General features: G+C 45.7%; 1 protein-coding gene and 1 long non-coding RNA gene across 5 annotated transcripts; one reads left to right on the top strand and one right to left on the bottom strand.

Moving 5' to 3' along the window:
* The first annotated feature begins 446 nt into the window (after positions 1–446).
* Positions 447–16,582, top strand: LOC140185243 (zinc-binding protein A33-like). The gene is made up of 6 exons (XM_072238635.1): positions 447–1,284; positions 3,013–3,108; positions 3,517–3,750; positions 5,326–5,348; positions 5,436–5,554; positions 15,964–16,582. Exons 1-6 carry the CDS (start codon positions 874–876, stop codon positions 16,515–16,517), a joined length of 1,437 nt encoding a protein of 478 aa, XP_072094736.1. The 5' UTR covers positions 447–873; the 3' UTR covers positions 16,518–16,582.
* Positions 7,873–16,430, bottom strand: LOC140185244 (uncharacterized). Of its 4 annotated transcripts, none has more exons than XR_011882538.1 (4): positions 16,415–16,430; positions 13,897–14,042; positions 10,165–10,294; positions 7,873–8,192 (listed from the first exon to the last, which is right to left on the bottom strand). It is a non-coding gene; the product is annotated as an uncharacterized lncRNA (long non-coding RNA). The 4 variants fall into 4 exon arrangements; XR_011882537.1 differs by lacking the exon at positions 16,415–16,430 and adding an exon at positions 15,974–16,024; XR_011882539.1 differs by lacking the exon at positions 16,415–16,430 and adding an exon at positions 15,218–15,232.
* Positions 16,583–18,366: the final 1,784 nt, after the last annotated feature.

The following is an 18,366-nucleotide window of genomic DNA, read 5'->3' as shown; positions in this document are numbered from 1 at the left end:
ACCGGGCCTTCCATTGGAGCCGGGATGGACATGCGTTAAATCACGAAGTTTCTCTCACAAAGGGCTGTTGAAATCAGGACGTTACCGAAAAAATAATGTTTTGCTCCCTGTGACGTTGAATATCCGGTCCTGTGTTTTTTTTCCCAGTAGTCACAGGTCGGTCATTATCACTTCATCTGTCTCCGCAAAGCACAATATTCTCTCCATAACCCCAGTTTCATGGCATTAACTAATTTTATAGTTGCTTTCAATATTTGCCACCGTTTTGCACCCAAACCTTACTCTCTTTAGACCTGGAGAAACAATAAAAAGGAGCTGCTGGAATTACTCATCAGGTCAGGCATTTCAGGTTGAGACAGTCCAGATGAAGGATCCCGACCCGGAAAGTCGATTTTACATTCCCCTCCACAGATGCTGCCTGACCCCCTCAGCTCCTCCAGCATCATATTTCTGACTCGAGATTCCAGCATCTGCAGTCTCTTGTGCCTCTCTTTTCAGAACTTGCCCCTTTCAGTCCTGCCTCAGACTGAACCAGGCTCTTCTCTCCGGCTTCATTTCTGTTCTGCTTCTTCCTTCGCCCATCACGCCTACTGGGGCACAGGCCAACAGCAGCTCTCCAGCGTTCCCTGAAGTATCTGTCGCACTGGGATTACTAGCCCCATGCCCACCATCCTCCTTTTGCAGCCGGGCTTGGGCAGTCCATGGCCAAGTGTTTATTTCCGACCAGTTTATGTGTTTCCGATCCCACCCTGGTGTGGAAATCACAGGCAGTAACGTAATGTTCATTCGCTGAGTCTGCAGCGCCTGTAGTGGACAATCGCGGTACTGCAGGGGATCGGCAGCGTTCTGAATCAGGAAGTGCCAGGAGTTAACATGGCTTCGAAAGGACAGGTCGAGAGTTTGAGCGAGGAGGCAATTTGTCCCATCTGCCTGGATTTCTTCACAGATCCGGTGTCGCTGGAGTGCGCGCACAACTTCTGTCGCTCTTGTATCACACGGTGTTGGGAAAGGGAGGAGAGAAACTCCTGCCCGGAGTGTAGAGAGGTGTTTGCTGACCGCACCCTCAGGGCCAGTCGGGCCTTAGCAAATCTGGTTGAAAAAATTCGAAATCTAAACCTGAATCCGAAAGGGAAGGAAAGTAAACTTCACTGCGAGGAACATGAGGAAGAACTGAAGCTGTTTTGTGAAACGGACAAGACACTGATCTGTGTGATCTGTAGAGATGCGCAGGAACACACAGAGCACCGCTTCATGCCGATTAAAGAAGCTGTTAAAATCTACAAGGTAAAACTAATCCGAATTTGATACTCACCCCATCGTCAACTGAATCTCCAAAGTGCTACCTACAAACACACGAGGTTCCATAACTAACATATCGTTCTCTGCATCTTTCACCATCTCCAACGCGATTCTATCACCAAGCACATCCCACCGCCATGTCACTTCCACAACTCTCCGCTCTCCGTAGAGATCGCTCTCTACGTAACTCCCTTATCCACTCGCTCCGTCCAACTGATCTCCCTCCTGACACCGATATCTGTAAACGGGACAGGTGATACACCTGACTCCGACACCTCCTCCCTCGTCACCATTCAGGGGCCCAAACAGACCGAATTCCTCCCTTTACTTCCATGGCCAATTGTCCTCTCGTGTTAGTTTCCTCCTTCTTCAGCTCTTTGCCTCTTCCACCTGTCCCCTCTCAGCTTCTCACTTCACCACCCTCCCCCACGTTCCCCCTCACGTTGTCTCACCCGTCACCTGTCAGCTGGTTCTCGTCCCCAACCTTTTTACTCTGGCTTCTGCCCCATTCCTTCCCAGTCCTAGTGAAGGGTCTCATCCCGAAACGTCGACTGTTTCTTTGTCCTGCACACAGTGGCTTGCAAATTTTGGGCACTCCTGGTCAAAATTTCTGTTCCTGTGAATAGCTAAGCGAGTAAAAATGAACAAATTTTGAAAAGGCATGAAGTTAAAGATGACACATTTCTTTAATATTTTAAGCAATAAATGTTTTTATTTCCATCTTTTACAGTTTCAAAATAACAAAAAAGGAAAAGGGCCCGAAGCAAAAGTTTGGGCACCCTGCATGGGCAGTACTTACTAACACCCCCTTTGACAAGTATCACAGCTTGTAAACACTTTCTGCAGCCAGCTGAGTTTTTCATTTCATGTTTGGTTGATTTTTGCACATTCTACCTTGCAAAAGGCTTCAAGTTCTGTGAGATTCTTGGGCCGTCTTGCATGCACTGCTCTTTTGAGTTCTATCCACAGATTCTTGATGATGTTTTGGTCGGGGGAACTGTGAGGGCCATGGCAAAATCTTCAGCTTGCGCCTCTTGAGGTAGTCCATTGTGGATTTTGAGGTGTGTTTAGGTTCATTATCCTGTTGTACAAGCCATCCTCTTTTCAGCTTTTTTACAGACGGTGTGACATTTGCTTCCAGAATTTGCTGGTATTTAATTAAATTCATTTTTCCCTCTACCAGTAAATGTTCCCCAGACCACTGGCTGCAACACAAGCCCAAAACATGATCAGTCCACCCCCGTGCTGAACAGTTGGAGAGGGATTCTTTTCATGAAATCCTGCACCCTCTTTTGCTCCAACATACCTTTGCTCATTGTGGCCAAAAAGTTCTATTTGAAGAGTTCAAAGAACATCCAAACAAGCCTGATGCATTTTGGAAACAAGTCCTGTGGACTGATGAAGTTAAAATAGAACTTCTAGGCCGCAATGTTATTGTTATTTTGAAACCGCAAAATATGGAAATAAAAAAACCATATTTGCTTAGAACATTAAAGAAATCTGTCATCTTTAACTTTATGCATTTTGGAAATCAGTTCATCTTTTACTCGCTTAGCTATTCTCAGTAAAAGAAATTTTGACCGGGGTGCCCAAACTTTTGCATGCCACTGTAGATGCTGAGTTCCTCTGGCATTTTGTGTGCGGTAATCGCGTTTGATCCCCTGTTTCTTTTGTTCTCCCTTTTTTCTATTTCTTACGCTCTCTGACTTTCAGGATCAGCTAAAATCTTCCTTAGACTCTCTCACAAAAAAGAAATCAGACTTCCAGGAAAAGGAGCAGCAACAGAAAGAGAAGATTTCCGGAGTTCGGGTGAGGCTTCCTGAGCGGATTTTCTGATATTACTGTATACTTTTGCTCCCTTTAATGCAGAATAGCAGAGTATCGCAGCTCTAGTGACTCGGGTTCGATCTTGACCTCTGGTACTGTCCGTGTGGAGTTTGCATGCTCTTCCTGTGACCACGACAGTTTCAGACACATCCCAAGGACATGCTGGATGAATGGTTAATTACAATTAACCCTGTGAAGGTGGGGGAAGTTGTATGTGAATCAGGTAGGAGTTAATAGGTCAATGAGGGAGGTTTCAGGAAAACGTGAGGGAATGGGGTTGACGGGAATGATTCAGAAGCATGAACTTTAATGGACCGAATGGTCACCTTAACGTCATCAGGAAATACAGACAGCAATATAGTAAATTAATCTTCACCTTTCATTCGATAGGAACAGTCACACAGTGTTCAGACCCACATCACGTCTCAGTTTGCAGAACTGCGCCAGATTATCACTGAGAAAGAGCAGAGCTTACTCAGGGATCTCAGGGAGGAAGAGGAGAGGATTCTAAATCGAATGGAAAAAAATATTCGAGAGATTCAAGAGAATATCGGGTGGATTCAGGAGGAAATCTCAAAGTTAAAGGAACAGATGGATCAAAAAGACAGTGTGATATTTCTCAAGGTGAGGGATTATATTTCAATTTTTTCCTGTCAAAGAGCACGAAATGAACAGTGGTATATTTGAAATAAACACAGCACAGTGACCAGTTCTGACAAATCAATTGCCGCTGCAGGCAACCTCACACAGATTGTTATACTTGAATGACGCACCCTCCAATCACTCCAACGATGACGTTCCAAAATGTCTAAGATATGTATTCGATCCTCTATAAGCAACATACAATCTAGAAGCGATGAATCTTAAGTATTATAAATCGTAAGTTAAGCTGCAACGTATCGTTCAACAAAGATATGACATCCGTCCGTCCCCAGCTCAAAACTTTTGAGAACAAAGTTCGAATATGTAACTTATTCGGTTCGCTTTTCCCACGCCCCCACTCACATGACGTGTTACCATAATAAACACGTAACACAGAATACATTGCAGACAGAAAACAGATGCATTGCTCCAACACACAGCATTTACAAATGGCAGTAAACTGTTTCTCACTAGACAATTGATGAAACTATACAGGGTTGTTGCTGTCCCAGAACTGGACTTCCACAACTTCTGTACATTCCAGGACAGAATGTAATCTGCTCTGAAATTATTTGCTCTGAAAATAACACAGAGTTGCAGACTGTGTCCTTAATTACCTGTTAAATATCCTCTAAATCTCACATTAACACCCAGTTCCAATCACAGGCTGTGAGTGTGTCTGATGTGGTGGGTGTGAGGGTCTCTCTGTCAATCACTGAGAACAAAGAATGTGACCCACACATCAGACTTATCCTCAATATCCGGTTTCCATCAGATTAGGGAAACATTCACTGTTTCTTTACTTTCTCGGATAAACTTCATACAGGATAATATCCCATTCTCCATCATAAACAGGCCATTCGGTCCATCTTCTCCGATCTGCTTCCCTGCTAAACAAACCTCCTCCCACCTACTCACCACACCCAGCAACAGTGCCCGAACTCCCTGGTCCCTCGTGTTCATCCAGTTTCCCCATGACATTCAATCTCTGCTGTTCCGCTTCAATCACTCCTGTGCTTGTGAGTTCCACGTGCTCTTCACTAAATTTCTTATGGGATTTTTTAAGATCCATCTGCCCATAAATAGATATACTTTCTCCACATGCACACAATCAAATCCATCATTGATCTTAAATTACTCCATCTTATCACCCTGACGTCTTATCCAGATGAAAATGCGCAACCCGTCCTGTCTTTCCTGTAAGTTTCATCCTCTCAGTAATGATCTAATTTTCAGAAACCTTTCCTGTAATTTAACCCCTGGTTCTGTATTGTCTGTGTGTGTGAGTGACTGCAGGAGTGGGAATTTTCAACCCCTGGTTCTGCATTGTTTGTGTGTGTGAGTGACTGCAGGAGTGGGAATTTTCAACCCCTGGTTCTGTATTGTCTGTGTGTGTGAGTGACTGCAGGAGTGGGAATTTTCAACCCCTGGTTCTGTATTGTCTGTGTGTGTGAGTGACTGTGGGAGTGGGAATTTTCAACACCTTGTAATGGTTTGGATGAAATTCAGGATGTCGGTAGTCTCAGTCTATTCAGATTTGTGTTTTATTTCTTTCAGGAGGAAGCTCATCGGAACAGGAGGTAGGACATGCTCTTTACTGAAACCCTGTATGGATTTGTAAAATAGTGTAGAATAGCAGTTTATCACCATCAGTTTATTATTTACAGGATTAATGATGATGTCCCGGAATTGTCAGTGACAGATGAGGCCCTACCGGTTGAAAAATTTGATCACCTCTATTTGCTGAACACAGTGCTGAGAGAAACACTTGATGCCATTAATCGAGGTAAAACTTACAAAAATTCATTTCTTCTTGTTTGTGAGATCACAATTAATTTCAAATTTGAGGCAAAGATTACTGTAATATTGGGTTGAAGTGGAACTGAAGTTTATTCCACATCAACCCCACCGACTGGGGGGGGGGGGCGTCACTGTCACATGGTCAGCTGGAGATGTCAGACCCCTGAACACACCAGCACAGAGCCACAATACAACCAATACACGGGACTGGCCGATGAACCACTGTGTCCCGATCCCAGGCACACTGCACTAACACGCCAAGACATGAGTTTGAATCCTACCAGAGGAGCTGGGAAATTAATACTGACTTGATGATATTGTAGGGAATAAAAGCGGGCATCAGTGTGATCACCGGGCTTGTCAGAAAAATACACAAGTCCTTCGTGCGCTGTGAGTGCAGACTCTGAATGATGCAGGTCTCCCTCCTTCTGGATTGGCAACTCTCACTGTTGTTCGAGGGAAAAGAGGGGAGTGGTAGTGATTGGGGACTCAGTCGGGAACAGACAGGAGAATCTGTGGATGTGAACGGGACACCCGAATGGTATGTTGCCTCCTAGGTGCCAGAATCAGGGATGCTTCGGGTCGTGTCTGCAGCATTTTAGAGAGTGAGGGAAAACAGCTGGATATGTTGGTATATTTCGGGACCAATGACATTGGAAGTAAAAACAAAGAGGTCCTGAAAATAGAATTTGGAGAGCTTGGTGGAAAGCTCAGAAGCAGTACCTTCAGGTTTATAATTTCTGGACTGCTGCCTGTGCGACGTGCTGGTGAGGGTAGGAGCAGGATAATTTGGCAGATTAAAGCATGCCTGAGAAGCTGGTGCAGGGGGCAGGGCTTCAGGTTTTTGGATCATTGGGATCTTTTCTGGTGGAGAAATGACCTGCTCAAAAGGGATGGGTTGCACCTGGACCCGAGGGAGAACAATATTCTCACAGAGAGGTTTGATAGAGCTGTTGGGGAGGGTTTAAACTAATTTGTTGGGGGGGGGGTGGTTAGGAACGAGTGAAGGGGTAGGATTGATGGTAAAAATGCAAAGATAGTGTGCAGTCAGACTGTCAGATGGGGCAGCCAGATACGAGGACAAAACTGCAGCCAGCTGGGTGAGTATCAGTGCATTAGGGATGCAGAATGAAAAAGGATAGGAAATACAGTACCCAAAGCGTCATATCTCAATGCATGGAGTATAAAGAATAAGGTGGATGATCTTGTTGCAGAGACAGAGCTGTCATTTAGGGCGGACAGATGTGAGGACAAAATTGCAGCCAGCAGGTTGAGTATCAGTGCATTAGGGATGCAGAATGAAAAAGGTAGCAGGTATGGTACCCAAAGTGTTATATCTCAATGCATGGAGTGTGAGAAATAAGGTGGATGATCTTGTTGCTCGGTTACAGATTGTCAGGTATGATGCTGTGGCCATCACTGAACCATGACTGAAGGATGGTTGTAGTTGGGAGATGAATTTCCAAGGTTACACATTTGTATCGGTGGTATAGGAAGGTAGGCAGAGGGGGTGACATGGCTCTCCTGGTAAATCAATAGAAAGATGTGACATAGGATTGGAAGATGTTGATTCCTTGTGGGTTGAGTTAAGGAAATTCAGAAGTGAAAATGACACTGATGACAGTCACATACAGGATCCCAACAGTAGCTGGATGTGGACCACAGATTACAACTGGAAATAGAGAAGGCCAATGAAACAGACAATGTTACAATAGTCATGGGAGAGTTCAACAAGCAGGTCAATTGGGAAAATTAGATTGATAATGGATCTCAAGAGAGTGAATTTGTTGAATGCCATGTGATAACTTTTTAGTGCAGTTTGTCATTGAGCCTACTGGGGGAACAGCTCTACTGGATTGGGTGTTATGTATTGAACCAGAGGTGATATCTTAGGAAAAAAACCTGAGGAGAGAATGCTCACAACATGACTGAGTTCAACTTGAGATTTGATAAGGAAAAAGTTAAGTCTGACGTTGTAGTATTCCAGAGGAGTAAAAGAAATTACAGTGGTCTGAAAGAGGAGCCGGCCAAAGTAAATTGGGGTGAGATGTTGTCCAGAATGACAGCAGAGCACAAATGATATCAGATTCTGGGAAAATGAGGAAGGTGAAGGATAGATATATTCCAAAAGTAAATAAATACTCAAATGGCAAAATAGTACAATCGTGGCTGATAATGCTGATGTAAATGAAAAAGAGTGGGCATACAACAAAGTGAAAATTAATAGGAAGACAGAGAATTGGGAGGCTTTTAAATACCTACTGAGAGGAACTGAAAAAAATGATTGGGAGGGGAAAAATGAAATATGGAATTGAATTGAATTGACTTTATTACTTATATCCTTTCTATAAACGAGCAGGAAAAATCTTCTGTCTAAATGTGCAGTTTATAGTAATTTATGAAAAATAATATGTATAACATTCCAGTCAATATAACATCGAAATACACTTGTCTCAGCACGAGTTAAGCAGTCTGATGGCCTGGTGGAAGAAGCTGTCCCCGGACCCTGTTGGTTCTGGTGTTTATGCTGCTATACCAGTTCCTGTATGGTAGCGACTGGTACAGTTTGTTGTTGGGGTGACTTGGGTCTCCAATGATCCTTCAGGCCCTTTTTACACACCTGTCTTTATAAAACAAGTAAGCAAACAATATCAAGCAACACACATCAAAGTTGCTGGCGAATGCAGCAGGTCAAACAAACAAACAATATCAAATTGATTTTCAAGTATTGTGAAAAAATAAAATAAAGATGAGAGTGGATATAGGACCACTAGAAAATAAGGCTGGATATATAATAACAGGGGACAAAGAGATGATAGATGAACTAAATGAGTATTTTCATCAGTCTTCACTGTGGAAGACACTGGCACTGTGTCAGGTGCTGAAGGGTGCGAGGGAAGAGAAGTGAGTACAGTTACTGTTACAAGGGAGAAGGTGCTCAAAAAGGGACATAAGTCACTCAGACCAGATGAACTGCACCCTAGTGTTCTGAAAGAGGTAACGGTAGACATTGTGGAGGCATTTGAAATGATCTTTCAAAAATCATTGGACTCTGGTATGGTGCCAGAGGACTGGAAATTACAAATGTCACCCAACTCTTAGTCATGAGGAAGGCAGCAGAAATGAAGTTATAGACCAGTTAGCCTCACCTCTGTGGGTGGGAAGACATTAGTGTCAATTGTTAAGTATGAGGTTATGGAATACTTGGTGATACTGGACAAGATAGCATATAATAAGATTGGTGGAGGGGCCGGTAGTGTTGAGGAAACAGGTAGGCTTCAAAGGACTTGGATGAGGAGACTGGGCAAGAAAGTGGCAAATGATACACAATGCTGGGAAATTCATGGTCATGCACTTTGGTAGTAGACATAATATGCAGATTATTTAAAATGGGGAGACAATTCAAAAATCTGAGATGCAGATGGATGTGGGGGTCCTTCTGCAGAGCACCCTGAAGGTTAACTTGCAGGTAGAGTCAGTTGTGAGGAAGGTAAATGAAATGTTAGCATTCAGTTCCAGGAGTTTAGTATACAGGAGCAGGGATGTGATGCTGAGGGTTTATAAGGCAATGGTGAGGCCTCACCTTGAGTATTGTGAACAGTTTTGGGCTCCTCATCTGAGAAAAGATGTGCTGGCATTGGAGAGGGTCCAGAGGAGGTTCACAAGGATGATTCCAGGAATGAAAGGGTTATCATACGAGGAATGTTTGATGGTTCTGGGTCTGTACTTGCGGGAATTTAGAAAGATGATGGGGGATCTCACTGAAACCTTTTGAATGTTGGAAGGCCAAGACAGAGTAGATGTGGGAAGGATGTTTCTCATGGTGGGGGAGTCTGGGACAAGAGGGCACAGCCTCAAGATACAGGGGTGTCTTATTTAAAAACAGAGACGCAGAGAAATTTCTTTAGCCGGAGGGTGGTGAATTTGCAGAACTTGTTACCACAGGCAGCCGTGGAGGCCAGGTCATTGGGCATATTTAAGGCCGAACTTGACAGGTTCTAGATTGCACACAGTATCAGAGGTTGTGGCGAGAAGGCCGGGGAGTGGGGCTGAGGAGGAGATGAAAAGGATCAGCCATGATTGAATGGTGGAGCAGTCACAGTGGGCCAAATGGCCAAATTCTGCTCCTATATTTTATGAGCTTATGGTTATCAGACCACAACATTGAAGCATTGTGAGAATGAGCCCGGACAACCCAGCCAGCATTGACATTGTTCAGGATTTCATCTCAGGAGAAGCACAGACAGCATAACCAGACTGGCAAAACAGCCCGACACACACATACACAGGAAGGATTGGCAGATTGTAGTCAGAGACGCAGCAATGTACGTTGATATTTCCTTCAGTAACCTAGAAACTATTCTCTTCAGACACGGTAATTTATTTGCTTAAACAACTCACACATGTCACACATTGTCAGCACACACCAGACATGTGATGACACACTGTAACATAGAAATACTTCAATGTGCACAAACACACTGATATTTACCACAATCAACACACACACATACTCACACATAATATCTGAGTGTGACACATGGCCAAAGAAATAGGCCCACGTTCTGACTTAGGAATGAAACCTGCCGTCCTTACCCAGTCTGTTCTGTGCAGAGAGCTGCCCTCTGACGTGATGTCACATCAACAGTTCACAGACAGACTCCAGGGTGAGATTCCTCAGGAGGATGATCTGGGAGGGTTTGAACCCATGAACCACTTCATACATCTGCAAGACCAAGATGTCTTCTTGAGCATGTCCCATTTGTGTGTGTTTGCCCCATATCCCTCTAACCACTTCCTATCTATGTACCTGTGTAAGTTCATCTTAAACTATTTTAATTTTACCTGTTTCTACAGCATCTGACAGCAAATTCCATCTGCCCACCCACCTGTCTGTGGGAATGTTGCCCCACAGATCCCTCATAAAAACTTCCCCTCTCACTTTCAATCTGAGCCCTCTGGTTCTGTACTCCCATTTCTCAGAAAAAGACTCACTTTATCTCAGCCCGTTGTGAATGTATTTACCTCGATAAGGGATCAACAATCAACATCCTACACTACAGCGAAATAGCCCAAGCTTAAACACTCTCTACTTTTAATCCAAACCCCCCAGTCCCGGTAACATCCTCCTGATTCTTCCTGTCCAGTGTAATGACATCCTACACGGGTTGACTCTGTGGTTAAGAAGGCGTACGGTGCACTGGCCTTCATCAATCGTGGGATTGAGTTTAAGAGCCGAGAGGTAATGTTGCACGTATATAAGACCCTGGTCAGCCCACTTGGAGTACTGTGCTCAATTCTGGTCACCTCACTACAACTACAGGAAGGATGTGGAAACCAATAGAAAGGGTGCAGAGGAGATTTACAAGGATGTTGCCTGTTTTTTTTTTGGAGGGGGGTATGCCTTATGAGAATAGGTTGAGTGAACTCGGCCTTTTCTCCTTGGAACGACGGAGGATGAGAGGTGACCTGATAGAGGTGTAGAAGATAATGACAGGCATTGATCGCGTGGACAGTCAGAGGCTTTTTCCCAGGACTGAAATGGCTAGCATGAGAGGGCATAGTTTGAAGGTGCTTGGAAGGAGATACAGAGATGTCGGAGGTATGTTTTTTATGCAGAGAATGGTGAGTGCGCGGAACGGGCTGCTGGTGGTGGTGCTGCAGCCGGAAACGACAGGGTCTTTTAAGAGACTCATGAATGGCTACATGGAGCTTATAAAAATAGAGGGCCATGGGTAAGGCCTAGGTAGTTCTAAGGTAGGGACATGTTCAACACAGCTTTGTGGGCCGAAGGGCCTGTATTGTGCTCTATGTTTTCTGTGTTTCTATGTTTCACTATATTCGAGGAAGTGGACATGCAGACAATACCCGAACTGTGGTCTATCATTGATATCATAGATCTTGCTTAAGTTCATGTGGACAGTGTCGAATAGGCTGATGAATACAGGACTGAAGGTGTTATATTTGAATGCTCCAGTATACGGAATAAGGTTGATGATGTTGTAGCACAGGTAGAGATTGGCAGGTATAACGTTGTTGGCGTCACTGAGTTGTGGCTGAAAGGAGATGCTGGTTGAAGCCCAACATCCAAGGATACACCTTGTATTCAAAGGACAGGCAGGTAGGCAGAGGGGATGGGGAGGCTCTGTTCTAAAAAATGAAATGAAATCCTTCGAGAGAGTTGACATAGGATTGGAATATGTTGAGTCATTGTGGGTGGAGTTAAAAAACTGCAAGGGTAAAATGACCCTGATGGTAATTATATACAGGCCTCCAAATAGTAACCAGGGTCGAAATGGGATACAAATTACACTAGGAAATGGAAAAAAAAAATGCAATGTGACAGTCGGAATGGGGGATTTCAACAAGGAGGTAGATTGGGAAAATCATGTTGGTGCTGCATCCCAAGAGAGGGAATTTGTAGAAAGTCCCCAAGATGGCTTTTTTGAACTGCTTGTGGTTGAGCCCAATGGGAGAAAGGCAATTCTAGAGTGGGATTTGTATAGTGAACCAGATATGATTTGGGAGACTAAGGGAAAAGAATCTTTAGGAAGTAGTGATCATAAAATGATAGAATTCACCCTGGAGTTTGAGAGGGAGATAAAGTCAGATGTATTGGTATTAGAGTGGAGTAAAGTTAGTTACAGAGGCATGAGGGAAGAGCTGACCAAAGTAGAGTGGGAGGGGACACCAGCAGGGATGATTGCAGAACAACAAAGACTGGAATTTCTGGGGGCAATTTGGATAGGTAAATCCCAAAGACGGAGGAGTATTATCCACGGAGAATGAGGCAACCTTGTTTAAGAAGGGAAGTCAAAGACAGCATAAAAGTGAAAGAGAGGGCATACAATAGAGCAAAAATTAGCAGGATGTTGAAGTGTTGAGGAGATTTTGATAATCAACAGAAAGCAATTACAAAGCCCGAAGGAGAGAAAATGAGATATGAGGGAAAGCTTGCCTACAATACTCAAGAGGACAGAAAACTCTAAAGAGTAAAAGAGAGGCAAGAGTGGATATTGGACCCCAGGAAAATGACAGTGGAGAGGAGACATGTGACAAAATACATTGTCGAAGTGCTTATTTAATATTTTGTGTCAATCCTCACTGTGGAAGATGCCAGCTGTATGTCAGAAATGTGAGAGTGTCTGGGGACAGAATTGAGTGTTGTTGATGTTACTGAGGAGAAAGTGCGTGGGAAGATTGATGGTCTGAGGGTACCTGGACCAGATGGACTACACCCCAGTGTTCGGAAAGAGTTAGCTGAAGAGAATATGGGGGCATTTATAATGATCTTTCAGGGATCACTAGATAATTGGATATTCAAGACGAATGAAAATTGCACAGGTCACTTCACTCTTTAAGAAGGCAGAGCAGCTGAGGAAAGAAAATTACAGGTGTGTTAGTCTGGATGTGGTGTGCTTGGAAAGATGCTGGAGTCCAGTATTAATGGAACTGCTTTTGGGTACATGGAGGCACATGATAAAATAGGGCAAAGACAGCGTGTCTTCCCTGAAGGGGAAATCTTACCCGACAAATCTGCTGGAATTCTTCGAGGAACACAAAGCCAAGATAGACAAAGAATGATTTGGATGACAGAATTGTTGCCTTTGTGGCCAAGTTGGCAGATGATATGAAGTTAGGTGAAGGGGAAGGTAGTGGTGCAGAAGCTCAGAGTCTGGGGAAGGACAGAGACAGATTCGAAAATGGACAAAGATGTGATAGATGGATTATCGAGTAGCGAAGTCGTGCATGCAATTTGGCAGGCGGAATAAAGGCATAGACGATTTTGTAAACAGTGAGAAAATTCAAAAATCAGAGGTGCAGAATGGACTTGGGTGTCCTTGTGCAGGATTCCCTTATGTTTAATTGCAGTTTGAGTCAGTGTTAAGCTCAGCAAGCTCAACGTTAGCATTCATTTCGAGAGGATTCGAATAGGATGTCATTCTGAGTGTTTATAAGGCATTGGTCAGACCACACGGAGTATTGTGAGCAGTTTTGGGTCCCTTATATCGGAAAAGATGTGCTGGCATTAGAGAGGATCCAGGAGGTTCACAAGAATGATTTTGGGAATAAAAGAGTTAACATATGAGGAGTGTTTGATGGTTCTGGGCCTGTACTCATGGGAGTTCAGAAGAATGGCTGATTTATATCCCTCTCAACTCCACTCTCCCGCCTCCTCCCCATTAACATTTGACACCCTGACTAATCAAGAAGTTTACATATCAACTTCTGCTTTAAAAATCAAACATGAGAAAATCTGCAGATGCTGGTAATCCAAGCAACACAGGTCCTGATGAAGGGTCTTGGCCTGATCTCACTGACACCTACCTGGAGAGAGTGGATGTCGGAAGGATGTTTCCTATAGCGGCTGGGTCGAGAACACAAGGCACAGCCTTCGACTAGAGGGTGTCGATTTAGAACAGAGATGAGGAGGAATTTCTTCAGCCACAGGACAGTGAATCTGCCACAGGCAGCTGTGGAGGCAAATAATTAAGTATATTTAAAGTAGAGCAAAAAACACAAAATGCTGGGGGAACTCAGCAGGTCAGGAAGCATCGATGGAAAAGAGTAAACAGTCAACAGTTCAGACTGAAACACTTCATCAGGACATGTGTTGCTTAAGGGTCTCTGAAAATTCCTCCCCTTTCCTCTTGAGGGGCTGCGAGTGATGGGGTTGTGGGAAAGGGGACAAAGGGATCCTCATCTCCACCTTTGTCCCACTCCAGCTTCTCGTTACGTCTACACACACAGTTCACCCACAGGCTTTCCACCCCTCTCCCACCTGGTTCTGGTTCAATCTGCCGTTTATCTCTCCGCTGCTGTTTCCCATTATCACCTCCTTTACTGTCTCGAACCTTCACACTCCCCCACTCCACACTTCACACTCACAAATGAATGTTAACATTGGATGAAGGGCCTGTTCCTGTGCTGTACTGTTCTATGTTCTCTGTTCCCTGTTCAGAAGAAAGAGAGGAGATCTCAGGGAAACAAAAAATTCTTCTGGGGTCAACAGGCAGGATACAGGGAGGATGTTTCCCTGTCTGAGGAGTCAAGGATCAGGGGTCACCGTCTGTTTGAAATTCCCAGCACCCGAAGGGAGAGGGGGGTTTGGGGGTTCTTATCCATTCAGTTCACAGAACCATCGCCGTACAGCATAGAAATGTGCCCTTCGACCCATCACATCTGTGCTGACCTATTTACCCATCTACATTCATCGCATTGGCCAGCATTAGGTCAGTCTCCTTCTGTGCCTTGCCTATTGAAGTATCTGTCCAAGTGTCTCTTAAACACAGAGGACAGGAGGCCTGTGACCTGCAGAGGTCAGTGCTGGGGCCGGGGTTGTTTGTCATTCCTATTAATGATTTGGATGATAATGTCGGTGACATAGTTAGTAGGTTTGTTAATGGCACTAAAATTCATGGTACAATGGACAGGGAAGAGGGTTATCTCTGTTTACACCGGGCCCTTGATCAACTGTAGAGATGGGTACAGGGAGAATGTTTTACAACACATCCTGGCAGGGCCGTGGATAAGAAAAGGTGAAAAGAATAATGGGCAAATGGGACTAGCTCACTCGAGCAAGTTGGTCAGCACAAACAAGTTGGGCCGATGGGACTCCGTGACCTCCAGTTTAAATCTATTCACTCACCTCTTTCCCATCTTAATCCACCCCTTTCCCGCAGTCGTTTCTGCTGTCTATTTCTATCCTTGAGGGAAGATGTCGACCTGAACCGTAGTCTGTCCATCTCTCTCCACACCTCCTGCCTGACCCGCTCGGTTCCTCCAGCATTTTGTGTATATTTGATCGGGAAATCTCTGCTCTCCGTCCAGCGGAAAACCCTTGGGGAGACATTCGTTGTCCATCCGCTTTCGTTCGGTCAAACCTCGGGAAAGGTTCGTGTCGGCCACCAGACCGCGCCTGAGGCCTAGCGGCCTTTCCCCGATCCCCGGGGTCGCGCTGCCCGAGTCTCCCCCCGATCCCTGGGGACGCGCTGCCCGAGTCTCCCCCCGATCCCCGGGGCCGCGCTGCCCGAGTCTCTCCCCGATCCCCGGGGACTCTCTAATTCTCTGCTTCTCCCCCCGATCCCCGGGGCCGCGCTGCCCGAGTCTCCCCCCGATCCCCGGGGGCCGCGCTGCCTGAGTCTCCCCCCGATCCCCGGGGCCGCGCTGCCCGAGTCTCCCCCCGATCCCCGGGGCCGCGCTGCCCGAGTCTCCCCCCGATCCCCGGGGCCGCGCTGACCGAGTCTCCCCCCGATCCCCGGGGCCGCGCTGCCCGAGTCTCCCCCCGATCCCCGGGGCCGCGCTGCCCGAGTCTCCCCCTGATCCCCGGGACCGCGCTGCCCGAGTCTCTCCCCGATCCCCGGGGACTCTCTAATTCTCTGTTTCTCCCCCCAGTCTCTGTCACCCTGGATGTGGAAACGGCGAATCCGTGTCTCGAGGTGTCTGAGGATCGGAAGAATGTGAGATGGACCGAGACCAGGAGGGATCTCCCTGACACCGGGAAGAGATTCACATACTGGGCTTGTGTGTTGGGATCGGAGGGATTCACATCGGGGAGACATTACTGGGAGGTGGAGGTGACGGGGAATCGGGTCTGGGGTCTGGGAGTCGCCGCAGAGTCTGTGGAGAGGAAGGGAGTGTTCAGTCTGAGTCCGGAGACCGGATTCTGGGTCATCGCGCGGTTTAGTGACGTATTACATCGGGATTGTGACGTGTCGGGTCTGCTCGCCGCCCCTGGGCCCCGTCTCCCTGCCGGTCCCATCCCCGGGAGGGTGGGAGTTTATCTCAGTTACCAGTCCGGGACAGTTTCATTTTACAACGCGGAGACCAAGTCCCATCTCCACACCTTCACTGGGAATAAATTCACGGGGAAACTTTATACTTTCTTCGTGGCCTGGGATGAAAACCAGTCGGTGAGAATCTGCTCCGGTTCCGCTCCGGGTCTGTAAACGTGTCGGGTCCCGGGACCGGCGTCAGGAGTAATGTCCCTGTAAATATAAATGTGCGGAGAGTGAAATAAACACGAAATGAGAATTATCGATCCGTTAATTTTAACTCGTTCACCGCATCCGACAACCGAACAAAAACACCGCGGATTCAGCAGCAACGGCGGGGCGGCGGGTCCTGAGCTCCCCCGGGTCCTTAAGTCCACACGTACTGACACAGGTTAAATGGGACAGGTGGGGACGGTGCTAACTGGGAGAGGGGGGTCAGGGTGAATCTTGGTAAGACCATTAACACACAGGAGCAGAATTAGGCCGTTCAGCCCATCGACTCCGCTCCGCCGTTCCATTATGGCTGATCCCGGATCCCACTCATTCCCATACACCTGCCTTCTCGTCATGTCCTTTGATGGCCTGATCAATCAGGAAATGATCAACTTCCGCCTTAAATATACCCACAGACTTGGCCTCCACCGCAGTCTGTGATAGAGTATTCCACATGGTCACTACTCTCTGGCTAAAAATATTCCTCCTGACCTCTGTTCACAAGGTCTCCCCTCAATGTTGAGACTGTGTCCTCTAGTCTGGATATCCCCACCACATGAAACAACCTCTCCACATCCACCCTATCTAGTCCTTTCAACACTCCGTAGGTTTCAATGAGACTCCCCTTTCCCTTTTGAGATATGGGGCCCAAAACGTTGACAAAACTCCAAGTACGGCCTAACTTGTGTCTTGTAAAGGTTCAGCATTGTCTCCTTGCTTAAATATCCTATTCCCCTTCAAAGAAAAGCCAGCATTGCATTTCCCTTCTTTACCACAGACTGAAAATGTGAAATAACCTTCTGGGACTCTTGCAGGAGAACTCCTAAGCCCCCTGCACCTGTGAATTTTCTGTCTATTTAAATAATACTGAAAAATATTATTCCTTGGACCAAAATGCCTGATCATATATTTTCCAACACTGTATTCAATCTGCCATGTTTTTAAACACTTCTTCAAATTTGTCCAAGTCCTGCTGTAATCGCATTGCTTCCTCAGCACCACCTACCCCTCCACCTATCTTTGCATCATCCACAAACTTTGCCACAAAGCCATCAATTACATTATCTAAATCACTGACAAACAACGTGGCAGTCCCAACACTGACCCCTGAGGAACACCACCAGTCACTGGCAGCCAACCTGAAAAAGCCCTATTTATTCCAACAGGCTGCCTCCTGCCTGTCAGCCATTCCTCTGTCCATGCCAGTATCTTTCCTGTAATGCCATAGGATTTTATAGTGTTCAGCAGCCTCGTGTGTGCTACCTTATCAAAGGCCTTCTGAAAATCCAAGTAAATGATATCCACTGCCTCTCATTTGTCCACCCTCCTTTTCACTTCCTCAAAGACTTCTAAAGGTCTGTTAGGCACTGTTTTCTTTCACAGAAATCATGCTGACATTGACTTATTTTATCATTAGTTTCCAAACACCTTGAAAACACCTCCTCAAAGAAAGGACGACAATACTTTCCCAACCACTGCGGTTCGGCTATCCGGCCTATAATTTCCTTTCATTTGTCTTTCTCCCTTAAAGAGTGCAATTTTCTATTTTCCAGTCCTCCAGGACCATGCCAGAATCAAGCGATTCTTGGAAGATCGTGACCAATGCATCGATTTTCTCTTCAACATCCCTCAGGACTCTGGGATGTAGTCCATCTGGTCTAGATGACTTATCCATCTTAAGACCTTTGAGTTTGTCCAGCTTTTTTTCCTTTGTAATAGCAAAGTCACTCAATCCTGCTGTGTCTTCCACAGCGAAAACTGCTGCAAAGTATTCATTAAGTTCATCTGCAATTTCTTTGCCCATTACGAC

The sequence above is a fragment of the Mobula birostris genome, chromosome 20 (assembly GCF_030028105.1).
Source record: "Mobula birostris isolate sMobBir1 chromosome 20, sMobBir1.hap1, whole genome shotgun sequence".
Classification (NCBI taxonomy): domain Eukaryota; kingdom Metazoa; phylum Chordata; class Chondrichthyes; order Myliobatiformes; family Myliobatidae; genus Mobula; species Mobula birostris.
This window is presented reverse-complemented; position numbering and strand designations above follow the sequence as displayed.

Bases quoted from the DNA above. Each gene is read 5' to 3' on its own strand.
- LOC140185243 (XM_072238635.1), top strand. From the start codon at position 874: ATGGCTTCGAAAGGACAGGTCGAGAGTTTGAGCGAGGAGGCAATTTGT. The intron at 1,285-3,012 runs GTAAAACTAATC...TCTGACTTTCAG, and splicing joins AAGCTGTTAAAATCTACAAG to GATCAGCTAAAATCTTCCTT. The intron at 5,555-15,963 runs GTAAAACTTACA...TTCTCCCCCCAG, and splicing joins ACTTGATGCCATTAATCGAG to TCTCTGTCACCCTGGATGTG.